At 42.2% G+C, this 16,894-nt stretch overlaps 1 protein-coding gene across 5 annotated transcripts in view; it reads left to right on the top strand.

Moving 5' to 3' along the window:
• The window catches only part of CFLAR (CASP8 and FADD like apoptosis regulator), a 48,997-nt gene that overhangs the window by 28,119 nt on the left and 3,984 nt on the right, over positions 1-16,894 (top strand). For all 5 annotated transcript variants that reach the window (XM_057503697.1, XM_036928155.2, XM_036928157.2 and 2 more), the window contains 2 exons: positions 10,015-10,519; positions 12,450-12,530. In XM_057503697.1, coding sequence (XP_057359680.1) covers positions 10,015-10,519; positions 12,450-12,530 — 586 coding nt within the window. The remainder of the gene's footprint in view (positions 1-10,014; positions 10,520-12,449; positions 12,531-16,894) is intronic.

Here is a 16,894-nt window from a genome sequence, read left to right as displayed (position 1 = left end):
TTGGTCTACGTGCTCATTCAGTGGCTTCACTATCTGAGGTCTTGGAGTTTCCCATGGGATCCTCCCATCGTATCTGGGTTTTGGCCAGAACTCACTAATGTGGCCCCACCTAAGCATGGTAGACAAGGAACTTAGTCTGGCTCTGTGTCAGGCAAACCTCCCATAGTATCTGGGTGAGTACACAGCTTCGTCTCCACCCATGGGTGTGGTTTGTGACAATTGGTGAGCGTTAGTCTTGCATTTTCATGCTAGCTGCTGTGGCAGGGCGGAGTCTCAGGCTTGCTGTCTTCAGTATTATCAGTGCCCCATCATTCATCTAGATAGACTGAAAGCTCTTCTGGGGAACATTAGAAATATGGCAAGTGGGTGTTCACTTAGAGGCAATGTGTCACTTCGTTCTGCCACCCTGTGCTCTGGTGTTGGCCTGAGGCTGTCCTACCTGTGTCACCATTGTGTGGATCCAAATTTTCTTTTGCTCAGTTGTTGGATGTCTGACTCAAAACTGAATCAGATTAGTGATGCATCAGAAGAGAACGAGAAGCATCTAGATAAGTGGAAGAACGTTATGTTTAATTATTTATCTCTTCTTAAAAGGATTGATCATTAGGTTTCCTTTTCCAGCTTTTCAACATTCTCTTAGAATACCTTTAGAAACATCTTTTAGGCTCACTTAAAATGTTACCATGGTGAGTTTTATGGGAAGAGAATCTAGAAGGTCGGATTAGCAAACATTAGACTGAATTTCCCAGGCTTTCAGATAGGATCTCACTATATGTCCTATTTTTGGTTTGGTGTGAGAGATATTGTCTTCTCAGCTATAGATGTGTCCTTTCATTTTTAGCCATTAGTAACCAAAAATATTTTCTCAATGAGTAAGTTCCTGCTTTAAAAGACATTGTGTTCTTGTCCTGTACTTCCAGTTGTAATCAGTTCTATTTTATTCATAGAGGGAAGTTCGCAACTGCACTTGGGTAGGATGTGTATCAGTTGTATGAAGGGTATCATAAAGGTGAAGGCATGACCTCCTGTGAATTTGTGACTAAAATCCAATGTTTATGCTTGCTTCCCTTGCTGAGTTATGGGCCCCTTGCAGATGGGGACTGAATGCATTTGTATTTTTCTACATTATAGGAGCATGGTCAGAGTTGGGCTGTGGAATAAGACTGTGTGGGTTTGAAAAATGGCTCTGCCATGTTCAAGCCTATGACCTTGGGTAATTTTCCTAATCTCTGTATGGCTCAGTTTCTCCTCTGTGAAATGGGTTAACAATAGGGCCTACCTCAGGAAGAGGTTGGGGGAGCAAGTGAGTTCATGTTTGTAAAGACTGTAGAGCAGTATCTGGTGCACAGTAAGCATGTACTAAATGCCAGCTGACATTATTTTTCCGTTTGGTTTGTTTAATTTTCATTGCAAACCACTAAGCTAGACATTACCATGGTTTGTGCTTGGTACATGGAGTCTGATCTCAGACAAGTGGGGGACCAGAGAACTGGGGACTTGAGGTTTGTGCTGGGCTCAGGGATGAGTGGGGCAAGGCCCTATAGTCTGGGGTTTCCTGAAATGGAGGGGATAACCTGAGAGGGGTAACTTCTGGGGAGACACCCAGGTGGAAAGCTGGACAGGCCACTCCTACCAGCCATTAGCAGGAATGAGCTTGGTGAGGAGAGAGAAGCTGAGTCCAAAGGTGGGGACAAGGAAGGGCAGAGAGTGGCAAGACCCTCAAAGGCGAGAAAGATGCAAAGGAGGCTGGAACTGGAGCTGGAGTGTGGGGGGCACTGAGTCTTTGGCTTGAGGTGTGAGCAGGATTGATTGGCCTCAGGTGTGTTCAACATCTGCTTCCTTAACTCAAGCGCTGCTTGCCTCTGGGAATGAACCACTTATTTGCCCTCCAGCCCCCAGCTTCCCAGCTAAGGGGGCCAACTAAGGTAAAAAACAAGATAGCACACTTGTACTCCTAGTGTGTGGCAGCTTATATCAGCTGGGGGTGGGGGGTGTCCTGAATCCATTTATACACCTGGCTAAGACTCAGAGCAGCAAGAGAGTATTATTTAATATGAGGTGGAAGACACACTCTCTAGGCCTCCAGCTCTTCGTTTCCTAGCCTGCCTTCTGGCGAGTTTTCCCTGAGGACCCGGCCTGGAGTCCCACTTTGGTGGCTGTCGTCTCAGTTTCACGCGATGCTCTTCCTTGCTTCATTTCCACCCTGGCAGCATGGAGGCCTTCTCTAGAGCCAGCGTGTGGGGTTTCCTTTCTCTTGCTCAATTAACTTTGTCATTTGGTTAATGGAATAAATTCTGCTAATCTCAGTGTTTCTAAAACCATACCTTTGTATCTGTAGAATTTAACAGACTCTCTTATACTTATCTTTTCCTGTCCTTAAAAAAAACCAGACTTCTGTCCAAAGACTATGCAAGTCCCCAAAACATTTATAGATTTATTCTTCCTTTATCCCATAGATGTTTATTGAGTATCTGCTATATGCCAAACACCGTGCTTGGCACTGTGTGAAGTAAATACGGAGGCAATAAGGTCAAGTCTGATCTCAGGCCCACCAGACTGTGAACAAGGATAAGGTTATGTTTTGGTGACTTGTTCTTGAGAATAATCCTTAGAGGTTAGTAATCTCTGTTTGGAGCATAGTAGCTTAAGGATTTGGGGCTAATTATCTCAGTCTGAATTTAAAAGTAAGTCCTTGTTATTGTGTTGACTGTGTCAGAAACCTAGCAAAGCTAGGCCTATGCAAAACCGTGCTTCATACTGCCCTGATGTTTTTGATCTTACTAGGAATGGAGACCCGAATGTCATGCGTCACAGAGAAATGGATGGACTGTGGGCCTTGACCTAATGCTGTGTCTGGGATTTAGGCTACTGCATAAAAAATGGTGTTTGCAAATTTTAAGGGAAAGTGGTTATTCCTTTCTTTTCTCCCTTGCTCTTTCAGACTTGAAGATTTTTTTCTGTACTTTTTAAGCAGGCTAAGGCTTAGATTTTCGCAGCAGATGCTGTACATTTCCCTTGTAAATCTTGCGTAAGTCAACTTCCTTTCCTAAGAGAGCAACTGGAGTCATGAGAGCCAAGAGCAGGGAGTGGAGATGCTTTGCAGGTGGTGATGATTTGAGCTCGCCTGCTCCTTGGGTTTGTCCAGCCTTCTTTCTCCTTAAGCAGTGGGCAACAACCAAATCAGTAACATTCCCTGTTCTAGCAAACGCAGGACAGTCTCAGCGTGGGAATCAGAGCAGCCATGGTAGCCACCTCTGCTCCTGAGCTGTGACGACAAGTGGTAAGTGACATCTGAGATGGTAGAGAAAGGCTTTCTTCAGACGGAGCAGCCACCACTGCTGCCTGCCAGCCCGAGGGCCAGGGAAGTGGAGCTTCCCCTCCTTACTGAGTGACGTACTATTAAAATAGTTTCCTTCTGGGGGCAGAAGGCCAGGAAGTCTGTGGTGGGGTACGTTTTCTTCTGGGCATTCTTATCCTCTGAGGTAAGCAGCCATTCAATTGGAAACCTAGTCCACTGATGAAATTTCCCTTTGAATCAGAGTCACCCCACAGGCTGTGCTGCATAGCAAACCCATTTTCCACAGAGAACATAAATCTAGGGTATAAATAAGAACTATAAGTCCACATTCCCTTCTTGGCAGCCCTTGTATCACACAATTTAGAGGTTTTAAGAGTTTAGAAAGATAACGTGGCACATATTATATATTATAATTTATAGAACACTCCAGTGGGGTCTAGGGTCATACCCCTTAATCAAATAAGTAATATTGCTACAGCAAAATGAGTGGGTATTTACACAAGTGGAATAAATCCTATAAATAGCCTCTTGTCAGTTCAGGAAAGGTTTTGCTACAACATGAGTCAGGGAGAAGAACTAAAGGGTTTCAGAGCTTTTGGGGTTTTGGAATCACGGATATGTGGAGGAGCAGAGTATTTGTAGGCTGCCTGAGGTCCCACAGAAGCTTCTCAACACGCAGTTGACATGTTTATTATTGATACTGGGTTCTACGAATAAAAGCTAGTCCAGAAGGATGTCATAGTAATCATTTGTGCTTTAAAATAAGACATTCAAGAAGTAGTTTGTAATTTTGAGTGTATGTGGATTGTCCAGTAAAGCCCTCTGATGGGTTTCACTGAACAAATGTGAAGGTGGATTTATACAAGGCTGCCACGCCCCCTCCCTCGCTCCCTCATCCTCCTGCCTGGTTCCCCACCATCCTCTTGTGCTGGGGGCTTGCCTGTGCCCAGTTTCTTTGGGCCCCTGCTTCGATACCTTTCTCACAGTCTCATCTCCAGGTGTCTCAGATTCTCTGCCTGCCTATTTTACCTGAAATTCTTTTGTGCTATGTGACATGTCAATCACTGCTTTGTGCACATTTATAAACTTTGCTTCTCCAGGAAGAGCATAGGCTCCTTGAAGCCCAGGAATTATAGTGTATACTTTATCTGCATCCCCTGGTCACCGTGTTTCTCCAATACAGAAGGAGCAAATTTGTCAAGCATGAGATATGGGGTCAAGTGAACTTCAGAAATGCTGAATAATTTGTTCCCCTTTCAGAGCTCTGCAGTGCTTATTGGCCTTCAGGGCTCTGAGTAGTCCTCCTGTCAAGAAACCTATTTAAGTCTTGTCAACCTTGCATTTCCCATTCACATTTGACCTCAGCACTCCCCTTTGCACTAAGAATGTTCTGCCCAACTTGTGTTCCACTTGTGCTTTATAGTAGTTGAACTAGTCTTAGTATTATTGTTTTTGCATTTTTTAAATTAAGGTATCACTGATAGGTGATGAAGGTTTCACATGAAAGACATCATGGTTACTACATTCACCCATGTTATCAAGTACCCCCCTTACCCCATTGAAGTCACTGTCCATCAGTGTAGTAAGATGCCACAGAGTCATTACTTGCCTTCTCTGTGCTACACAGTCTTCCCCGTGACCCCCACACACACCATGTGTACTAATCATAATACCCCTCAATCCCCTTCTCCCTCCCTCCCCACCCACCATCCCCTACTCCTTCTCTTTGGTAACCCCTGGTCCCTTCTTGGAGTCTGTGCGTCTGCTGCTGTTTTGTTCTTTCAGTTTTGCTTTGTTGTTATACTCCACAAATGAGGGAAATCATTCGGTACTTGCATTTCTCTGCTTGGCTTATTTCACTGAGCATAATACCCTCTATTGAGCTAGTCTTATTAAAAGGAATCAAAAAGTGATTGTAAATAAGCTGATGAAGTATTTCCTCTTTCTTGTTTATTTTATACATTTCTTTAATGGATCCCTTTTTGTAGATAGTGTCAAGGTAAAAGCGAGCTCATTTTAGATCAAAACAAATTTTGAGTGAATAGGGTCATAACTTTTTACTATACTTCGTTTTTTTGGATTTCATCTTGAAAGTCCGCATACCTTGGGTAGTGCTGACTTTATCTCTTTACTCACAACCCCATACTAACTGCAAGGCCAGACAAAACCCCTTATCATTTAAGGAAGTTGATTTCTAAAGAATAGTTGAAGTTTACAGAGATAGGGCTGGGTTAGGAGTGGAATTTCCAGGGTGGGTGGAAGGAGAAGTGGGACTTGAGCAGTTCGTGGGTTTTATTTTCCAAACTCAGCACCCAAGTTTTTCTTCTCCTATTTGTGTGGGAGGAAAAGGCAGTTATGTGATACGTGGGCCTTGAGCCCATTTTAGTTCCCATATATAGCCCTCCCTCTGGGTTCTAAGGAGGTGGATGCCATGAGAGAGAGGCACTGCAGGCTCCATGATTTGTGAAGTACCTTTATTTTCTTTAAAACTAATACCTTATCTTCAAATAAGCACTCATACTTTGCAAGGCATCTTTACAGAGATCTCATTGGATCTTCACAGCTACCTTTCGAAGAACATGGTATAGGCATTAGTATTAATCCCATTCTGTAGATGAATAAACTAGGTCTGAAACTTGTTCAAGGTCACACTCTCACCACCCCCTTGAGCCCATGAGTTAGATTGGCCTATATCCATGTTCTTGCTGCCCCATAAAAGAAAGATGCAAATGCCAGCTAGCATCAGTCTTCCCCATCTGATAGGGGAAAGATGTCGTATTAATGGGAAATGTCAGTGGCGATGACTTCAGGCTGTTGTTGAGTGAGTGTGTTGCCAGAGGGATATTGAAGGGGTGCCCCATTTTGGCTTGAAGCCCATTCAGATTTGGTGTTCTTACTGGTCTTATTTTTGGCATTGGGGACCTGTTTTGTTTTTGGCTTCATCCCCAACTTCAGCCTTTTTTCTCCTGTTCTATCAGAGAAGGACTTCCTGCCCTCAACCTCAGATTCCCATTGCTTTCTTAATTAGCCTGTCTGCTGGCCAAGTTAGTTCTCTTTCAGGACCAGGCAGGGTTCAAACCTAACAAGTAAGTGCAGGGGTCAAGACGGAAGCTCAGATCTTGTGATTCCAAGACTGGTTTCTCTTTGCCTGGGCGCACATGCGGCTCCCTGCTCACTGCCGTGTGACAGGGCCCTGTGATGGTAGTTGCACCAGGCGGAGCCTACAGGGAGCTCAGATAAAGGAAAGCGATCCAAGGTACAGGACGGCGTTTGTTCTGTCCGCAACCCTTGCATATCAGCAAGGACAGGGAGATGTGGCTTTCTTCTAAGAACTTTGATAAGGGAGGAAATTTATCAGTGAAGAGAGGGCTTTGAGGGAAGTGAGCCCAGTCCAAGATAACAAGTAAACAAGAGCTTTGAGTCTGGTATATCAACTGTTTTCTTCTGCCCTCTAGAGGACAGAATACTCCGTAATTAGAGATGTGTGAAAACTGAAAGGAAGAGTTTGGAATAAAACAGAACAGGCATACCTCGTTTTATTGATCTTTGCTTTCTTTATTGTGCTTCGCAGATATTGTGTTTCTTACAGATTGAAGGTTTTGACAACCCTGCATCGAGCAAGTCTGTTGGTGCCGTTTTTCCAACAGCATTTGATCACTTTGTGTCTCTGTTACATTTTAGTAATTCTTGCAATATTTCAAATGTTTTCATTATTACTATATTTGTTATGGTGATCTGTGATCTGTTATTAGGACTTGCTGAAAGCTCAGCTGATGGTCAGCATTTTTTAGCAATAAAATATTTTTTAATTAAGGCATGTACATTTTTTTTGGACATAATACTACCGCACACTTAATGAACTATAGCATAGTGTAAACAAAAATTTTATATGCACTGGGAAGCTGAAAAGTTTATTTGACTTGCTTTACTGCAGTATTCGTTTTTGTGCAGTGGTCTGGGGCTGAACCTGCAATGTGTCCGAAGTCTGCCTGCAGGGCTGGAACAGAGGTCCAAGTTCAGGTTCTCTCATGGTTCAGTCTTGTGCTGCGCACTGTACTGGGTATCGAAGCTTCACCCTCAGAGGTGACACCTGGGGTGTAGTGATGCTCGGCCTTTTCTACCTTGCTGAGATCCTGTAAGGACAAGTGAGTACACGGCATATCAGCAACCTGTGTACCATGTCCCTGATTTTCTTGATAATACCTGTTTATCATAAGCTTTTAAGGAGATTGGAACTCTCTTTATATTTCTTCATTATTAGGTGGGTCAGGCAAAGGAGAAAAGTCAGTAGTTTAATAGCCTACCTACATTCTTACAGAATGGTTTAATTCTTTTTTCCTGACTAACCTGGTAAATTATTTATCTGATACTGTGTATAAATCACTCCAAACTATCATGGCTTAAAACAACAATACTAACTTACTTATATCTCTCACAGTCTGTGGCACAGAAGTTTAGGAGTGGCTTAGCTCAGTTCTTCTGGCCCAAATTATCTTGGGAGGGTGTAGTCAGATGTCAGCTGGGGTCATCTGAAGGCTTGATTGGGGCTGGGGGTCTTCTTAGGTGGCCCACTCATGTGGCCGGGAAGTTGGTGAGAGGCCTTGCTTCTTCACCAATGTGGGCCTCTCCGCAGAACTGCTTGAGTGCTGTCACAGTGTGACAGCTGGCTTCCCCCAAGGTGAGCTGTTTAAAGGTGAAAGACCCAGGCGCAAGCTGTTCCCTTTTTGTGATCTAGCTTTGGAAGTCACATACTATCTTTTCTGCCACATTCCATTCACTAGAAATGAGTTGCCTAGTATGGTCCACATTCAAGGGCAGGGGAATTACACTCTAATTTAAAGGGAGAATTGTCAAAGACTTGGTGGACATATTTAAAACAGCCAGAAATGATAGGATGTGGGGCCACAGTTGAACCCAGGTCTCCTGAGAGGAAAGTTCTATTAGACCCTGTGTAAATTGTCCAGACATACTGCTTATAGGCTGGTGAATTAAATTAAGAGCATTCAGGCCAGCCCTTATTTATCCAGTGGCTGGTTAAATATCTTTTTGTTTACTTAAGGCTGTTTTTCCTTTCTTACCTTTTATTTTTTCCTACTTCTTGCTGAGAAGCCAGAAGAGAAATTGTTGATTATTTACTTTCACTTTTATAGCTGATTCATAAGTTGATGAGTTTGCAGGGCAGAAGGTTGCAACTACTCATTGAAGCTGTGAGTCTGTGAATTATTTGTGACTATCCAGACTTCATGTTTTTCCCATTGAATGTAGAGAATTGAGAATTTGCAGTAAGCAGTTTTGTGGTACCTTCAGTTATCTATCTCCTTTTGAGCCCTTTCTGTGATGTCTAAACTGGTCTGAGATGGGGCCCTCTTGTTCCTTGGTGGAAGTTATATCTGTTCTAATTACTCTTATGTTGTTTGGTTTGGGATGAATGCAGTGGTAGATTTACGGAAGAACACACCCCAGGGGAGGAAGGGGGGTAGGTACATAGTTAGGAAACATGGAAACAAATCCAGAGAAGTTTGGGTGCCAACCTGATTTAGAAGATTCTTGTTTAGCCTCTGGGCTTAGGACAGAATGGTTTTTTTGCCCCTCAGATGAACTGGAGGCATCCCGCAGACAAAGAACAGAAACTTAGTGGGTGGCCCAAAAGGAAGTAGAATTTTTGAGTGAGGAAGAGAAAGAGGGTCTCTCTTTGCTATTAAAAAGATGTAACATTTCAGGAAGCTATATTTATTTCTCCAGCGAAGGCAAGCTGAGGAGATAAGAAAGAAGTGACTAGGTGGGAATTCTTGGGTTCCAAGGCCATAGAAACTTCTAGAAGATGGACAAAAAGATTTTAAAAAGGGGAATAGGAACTAACTTTTGTTGACTACCAGGAGATGTTTATATCATCTCATTTAATCTTCACAGCATTCTCATAGGGTGGGTACCATCGCTTCCATTTAAAGCTAGGGAGACCTTTTTCCTTAAGGTCCTATAGCCCATAGGTGTGGGAAGGTCAGTGTTAGAAGACAGACTTGTAAACAAAGCCTGCTTTTCCCACAGCCTTGGATTGCTTCTGTAGGCTAAGTCAATCCAGGATTTCTGGAAACTAGAAGAGTCTTTGGGGGCACTGTAGGGAGTCTTAGCCAGGGGGTCCCACTGCTCAGTCAGTGGTACACAGGGAAGCAGGTCATGAGGGAACTGGGAAGTCTGGAAATGGTCGTATGTTAGTCCTAGGGGCCCCCAGGTCAGCCCACAGTGGGTGGAGGTCAGGGCACTCATGGCCCGTGCCACCTTTCTGGCAGCCATTTACATCTAGGTTTGGATCTGCAGCCTGGCAAAGGCGCCCATTCTTATACACTTGTGTGTTATTTTAAGAAAGAGCCTTTTGAAAAATCCCAGCCTTGTTTCGGTTGAAAAGAAGCAGCTTTGTTCGTCCCTTGGTTGGATAGGACTGGAAGTGGACTCAGTCTGCGCCTGTGGCCAGATGTGGAGGTGGCCTCAGGCAGGGGAAATGATGTAATGGACAGACCAAAGCTGAGCATCTGGGACATGAAAGCCTCACATTTACATTTCAGGCTGATTTCTGTCTCTCCTGCCCTGCTCTTAGGTCCTTGAAAACCTCAAAATATGACTCCAGAGTAAGTCACAGAGATCAGCCCATAGTTAGGATTGCTACCCAGGGCCTTGAGCTTTTCTCACCCACTGTTGTTTTCCGTGTTTGTCTTTTCCAGGGGCTCTTCAGGACACTTTCACTTCCCTGGACTATGAAGTCAAGTACTTCTTGTATCCAAGTATGAACAGTATAATCCACGTTCTTCACCAAATTGTCTGTATGCCCCAACACCGAGACTGTGACAGCTTTGTGTGTGTCCTGGTGAGCCGAGGGGACTCCCAAAGTATGTTTGGCGTGGATCAGACTCACGCAGGTTTCCCTTTGGATCAGATCAGGAGGATGTTCATGGGAGATGCATGCCCTTCTCTCTTGGGGAAGCCAAAGCTCTTTTTTATTCAGAACTATGTGGTGGCAGAGGACCAGCTGGAGGACCTCCTGGAGGTAGATGGACCAGCAGCAAATGGTGTGGAGCCCAAGGCCAGGCAGCCAGGACCCTGCACAATTCACCGAGAAGCTGACTTCCTCTGGAGCCTGTGCAAAGCAGACGTGTCCCTGTTGGAGCGGCCGGCCAGCTCACCATCACTGTACCTGCAGTGCCTCTCCCAGAAATTGGGGAAAGAAAGGTGAACCACCTGGGTTGTGGCCAATCCCTGGACCACTTGTTTATTTCCAGGCCACCGAGCTGGAGATTGCCACTGTGCATGTTTGATACTCTTCTATTCAGGGAGGAAAGGGGATTTGATTTTTCACCACCCATGGGGGTTGCCTTAAGAGTATGATATAGACCCTGCACAGCTTATGAATGCTTTGTGCACCAGAAGGTCACTTATTAGTCTGCTTGTTGTTTGGATATTCCTCTTCAGGATAAATACATTTTTAATTTTTTTTTAAATTTCAAAAGCAAGATGTGCTTCCTTATTGGAAAAAAAAAACTATGAACTATAGGTGCTGAAAGCAGAACATAATAAGCAGTTATAATCTAATTATTATTAGAGCCAAACTCTGTTAACCAAATCTTGGTGTATTGCCTCCCAAATCTTTTTACAATCATATATAAGTGTTTCTCAAGCTGAAATAGAATCATCTACTGTTAATTTATACCCTGTTTCTAGTTAGTGTAACAATATATTACATACATTTGCACATGTCAGCAGTCACATTTCTGCAACAGCATTTTAAAGTCTGCAGGATGGCCCATAATATGGCTATCACATAATTTACTTGACTAATCGTCAGTCATTGGACAGTGCTTTTCTTTCACAAAGAAAGCATTCAATGTCTTTGTAGCTCAGCATTTGTGGTTATCCTTAACTGCATTCTTGAGGAAAATTCCCAGAAGTGGAATTAATGTGTCAAACAACATGCATTTTTTTATTAAAGTATGATTGATACACACTCTTATGAAGGTTTCACATGAAAAAACAATGTGGTTACTACATTTACCCATATTATCAAGTCTCCACCCATACCCTAATACAGTCACTGTCCTTCAGTGTAGTAAGATGCCACAGATCACTGTGTACCTTCTCTGTGCTACAGTGTTCTCCCTGTGATACCCCACACCATGTGTACTAAACATAATACCCCTCAATCCCCTTCTCCCTCCCTCCCCACACCCCTCCCCTTTGGTAACCACTAGTTCATTCTTGGAGTCTCTGAGTCAGCTGCTATTTTTTTCCTTCAGTTTTGCTTCATTGTTATACTCCACAAATGAGGGAAATCATTTGGCATTTGTCTTTCTCTGCCTGGCTTATTTCACTGAGCATAATGTCCTCCAGCTCCATCCATGTTGTTGCAAATGGTAGGATTAAACAACATGCATTTTTAAAGCCTTTGATGCATCTTATCAGAATGTCCTCTAGGACAGTTATGCTGACTCTGTAAGAGCACCTGTGTCCCCAAATTTCCACCAACACTGACAAGTCTTGAAGAATGGTACCTGACTCTTCAGATCTACAAGTCTTTGTTCTACAGATATTTTTGATGTTTATTGGTATGAATACTTTTCTAAGGGAAACTTTGGTGACCTGGTTTTCATTTAAGCTGAATGAAGCCACACTGTACCTCAAGTGTAAGATTAGCAGTCCTTTTTCAGTTGCCCCCTAATTATAGTTGAGAACTATGTTTCTGAGCCACCTGTGAAAGGCACTACGTTGTGGCTCTGGGTACCCCAGGAGTAAACAGTTGGCCCGTGACCCCTACCCCCCTCCAAGGTGGCTTAGCAGTAAGGGGAGGGCTACACAGGAGCAACTCAGCCTTCCAGGCTAGACATTCCCTAGGTCAGTGATTTACTGGCCTTTTATATCCACCCTGCATTTGTTATCGTCTGGTGCATCCGCAGGGTAAAGCCCCTTTCCCCTTGAGGGAGGGGCTGCGGTCACTGGGCCACAGTGCTGGAGGGTGGTCTGGGTCACTCATCGGGCAGCTGGCAGAGTAGTGAGGAAGGAACAGTTCAAAGTACTTGTACATCTATTGGCTCATTTCACCCTAATGACCGTCTTTCTCCCCTGATATTTGCTTGGCATTAATTTTTGACTTTCTTGTTCCTTCCAGAAGACGCCCACTCCTAGAACTCCACACTGAACTCAACAACAGCATGTATGATTGGAACAGCAGAGTGTCTGCTAAGGAGAGGTACTCCATCTCCCTACAGCACACTCTGAGAAAGAAACTTATCCTCTCTTGCAAGTAAAAAGCCAAACTCTTGTTAGCCTTGAGTCTCCATCACTAGCAAGAGAGAAAATTTCAAGGGAGTGTGTCTGTGGGGGAACATCCCGGCCCGTGCTAAAATGACCCTGTAGTCATTCGTGCTTTGACTATAGCTTCTGAGGTGAAGATACTAGCCACTGTTGCTGAACTAGCTTGCCAACTTTAAGAATGAAGTAATGGCTGAATTGGGCATCTCAGGATTATGTTGCCTTGCATTGTAACAATCCAGTAAACCAGAGCCGCAGAGAGAAGCATTTAGAGTGTTTGCATTCGCTAAGTTAGCCTGTGGGTATCCAGACTCCGTGTGGAAAAGTAAAATCAAAATATGAAACAATGATACCAGAACATGAAAAAACACTTATAATTTTAGCTGCTAGAAATAAGTCATAATTAACTAAAACTTTGCATATTGCCTTGCGAATTTTTTTCTGTACACGAGATCTGGATGTAAGGCAGAGTGGCTGTCTTAGTCTGTTTGTGGTACTATAACAAAGTACCTTAGGCTGGATGGCTTAAACAAACATTTATTTCTCACAGTTCTGGAGACTGGGGAGTCTAAGCTCAAGATGCCAGCAGACCTGGTGTCTGGCGAGGATGCACTCTGATGGCCATCTTTTCATTGTGTCCTCACGTGGTGAAGAGCAGAGAGAGAGGACTCAAGCTGTCTATTTCTTCTTATGAGGGCACTAATCCTGTTCATGAGGGGTTCACCCTCATGGCCTATTCACCTCCCAAAGGCCCCAGCTCCTAACATCATCACATGGCAGCTTAGGATTTCATCCTGTGAACTTGGTGGGGAACACAAACATTCAATCCGTAACAATGGCTCTATGATTTGAGGTCGCTTGTCCATCTAGGATTCATGTGGCATTTTACAGCTGCCAGCTATACCTTTATTTCCTGGATTTGATGACATGACCTAAAAAGAGATCATTGTTTATGTTAGCCTTAATGTTTCTTTTTATCTATTTTTACATTTTTAAAGGTTTAAGTTGTCTATGTTATGCTTACAATCACTCAACAAAGGCTGGAAAACACAAAAAGAATAGTTTTCTGACTTTTCATAAGAAATTATTTCTACTTTAAAAGTTATTTTGCTATCCTTGTTTTAATGATTATGGACTCCTAAGAGTGTCCTTTAATTTAACATTGCTGAGGGGCTCCCACAGGAATAAGGTATATGCTTGGCTTCATGAACCAGAACCTCATGTTAATTATTACAGAGGGAAACTGAGAGAAATCTTCATGACCTGGCAGCTGTGGCATCCTCCGTTCCACCCAGACCGGGCAGCAGGGATTTCCCATTTATTGTTTCTTGTCATGTGCTACAATAGCACATTCCTTGTACTTTTGGGATTCGATCACCACCACTCTCACAAGTAACTTGCCTCCAATTGTCATGTATAAAATCTTCTTTGGTTCACAAAAAAGATTGCAAATGTAAAAAGCATAGTATTTATTTATGTTGCTTTTTAGTTTTATATATATTTTTATGTATTATTAAGATAACTTATATTTATAAAGTGAATAATTGAAGGCATTATATTAAGTGATTAAGTCAGACGAGGAAGACAAATGCTGTATCAACTCACTTTTCTGTGAAATCTGAAGAAAAAAAAAACTGAGTTCATAGAAAAAGGTATTCTATGATTAGACTTCTGGTTCCCTGAGGCAGAGGATGGAGAGAGGAGGGATTGGAGGAAGTTGGTCAAATGGTACAAACTTACAGTTCCAAGATACGTAAGTACTAGGGATGTAACATACAACACCATGACCAACATTATAGCTAACACTGCTGTATGATGTCTAGGAGTGTTGTTAGAGTAAATCCTAAGAGTTCTCATCATAAGATCATTTTTTTTCTTCCTTAATTTTTTTCTTCTTATTGCATCTGTATAAGATAGATATTAACTGAACCTATTGTGATAATTAATCATTTCACAGTATATGTAGATCAGACCGTCATGTTGTATGCCTTAAACTTACACAGTGACACATGCCAACTATTCCTCAATAAAATTGGAAAAGAAAGATTTGAAAAAAATACTAAATCTAAATGAGTTAAAAAGATAATTACAAATAAAAACTTGATATACTTACTAAATTAAATTTCTGTATGTAAATATTGATGGTAAATTTAGTTTCCATCATACAGCATTTGTCTTCCATTCAACTAAAGCCACAAATTTAACATATTATGTTATTAGATTTTCTTAAATGTTTTAACACATTAAAAACAAACAATATTAGAATGTTTATGAAACTGATAATCAGCATACTTAGTTGTGAAAAGTATTTGTATGGTATATTTAGCCCCTCCTTTTTTCTTTTTTTGTTAGGGCTATCACTGTTTATTCTTATTTTTATTTTTTTATTGAGTTACATAAAATGCACAAATCTTATTGTACAGCTTGATATGTGTATGGACTCACGCAACCACCACTCAGATCAAGATATCATTTTGTGCCCCTTTGCCTATTTTACCCATTCCCCCACATCCCTCTCCAGAGCATTTTTTCCTAATTGACTTTATTTATATTCCTATTCTTTTTCATGTTTTCCTTTGAAATTCTCTAAAGTTATGGCAAGAGTAGATAGTTGGTGATTCAGGGATTGAGATTTAAGACTTAGTGTGTCTTCCGAGGTAATATACCTGAGTCCCTCATCCAATTGGATGAGCTGTTTTTATAGTTAGACATTATCCTTTGCTTCAAACCTACAAAGTGCTAACATGATTGAATTTGGCCATCAGATATGTTATGATTTTTTTGTGACCTAGTTTCTCCTATGTACGCTTGGTATAGTCTAATTTCTATTTATATTTAGCAATAAAAAGTAGTAATGTATCTTGTATTATACTGAGCACTGAAGTTTGAAAATCCTTCACATTAATGTGTGCCTTCTTGGCTCTAGATGATTAACTATTGATACAATATTGGAAGACACTAAGTCTTAAATCTGAAATTCAAAATGTTTTAGATGCAAGTAACAGAAGACCCAACTTACAATAAAAAGACCAATGTTTTGTTTGTTTGTTTGCTCTCATTAAGCAGCAGGTCCACAGCTGGGAGGGTAGTTGCTGGCTTTGTTATTAATTCATTGGCTCAATGATGCCGTGAAGGACTTGATGCTTTCCACCTTTCCTCTTTGTAGTATCAGCGTTTGACTTTCATTTCCAGACTTGTCATATAATGGTCCCAACATAGACACAGGCCCAAGTATGACGCCCATACAATAGAAGAGAAAATATCTCTTTCTTGTGTCCCTTCTTAAGATCAAAGGAAAATTTCCCCAGAAGCCCTCCTCCCCAAGTGTTTCCTTCTCTCACTGCTCATTGGCTAGAATGGAATATGTCCATTCTTAAACCAATCATGAGTAGAGCAGATGGGAGTTTGTGCCAGCCCAGATTCAGTGCCCTGGACTGGGGAGGGGTTCAGCTCGTCTGAGGCACGTGGTCTCCAAAAGGAAAAATGAGATGTGGACTGTTCTTGTGGGTGGTTGACCATAATGTATGCCAAAAAAATGAAAACACACATCTTATGATTGAAGAAACTAAGGCACACAGCTTTCAAGTGACTTTGTTCCCATATCTCAGAGAAAATCAGTAGTAGTACCAGGTGTAGAATGTTAACCAGGCTGTCATCTGGTGTTCTTTAGAAATTAGAATAAACACTGAAAATGTATAGTGTGCATTCCAGGGAAGGCATCCTACTCCTCTGTCTCTGAGAATCATTATCCTGCCTTTCCAGCCACATCCTCTCCCTGCAGAGGCAACATAGCCACATACCTTGCCTTACCCATCTGCTGGCACAGTGAAAATACTGAGCTTGGCAAGTCAGCAACTTTTCTTTCCTTCTCTCCCTTCCCCTTTCCTCTTTGAACAATCATTTACCAAATTTTACTCTGTTGTCTGTCGCTTTTCTTTTTTGTTTTTGGATTATATGATTTTCATTAATACCAACCATCGGTCCAAACCCAGGTCCCAAAGAGAAAAGTACTGAGTGTTTGCTTGTGTGTTTTGCTCACTGGCAAGGGGTATAGGGTCAAGTAAAGGGGGATTGTGATTCCAGACTCAGGCTGAAAAAATGGGAGGAATAAGCCCTTGCCTTCCCTTGCCTACTTCACAGAATTGTTCTGAGGATGAAATGAGAGATGCTTTGTAATCATACTGAATGAAAGACTTTTTAAATGACTGCTTTGGTGATGCCATGTCAACACCACTATTACTGTTATTCCACACTACAGTGGAGTTATTTTGGAAAGGTTGACCCAAACCTTGTAAAATTGGT

The sequence above is a fragment of the Manis pentadactyla genome, chromosome 6 (assembly GCF_030020395.1).
Source record: "Manis pentadactyla isolate mManPen7 chromosome 6, mManPen7.hap1, whole genome shotgun sequence".
Classification (NCBI taxonomy): Eukaryota; Metazoa; Chordata; class Mammalia; order Pholidota; family Manidae; genus Manis; species Manis pentadactyla.
Note: the sequence above shows the minus strand (reverse complement) of the source record. Positions and strands in the feature narration are given on the sequence as shown.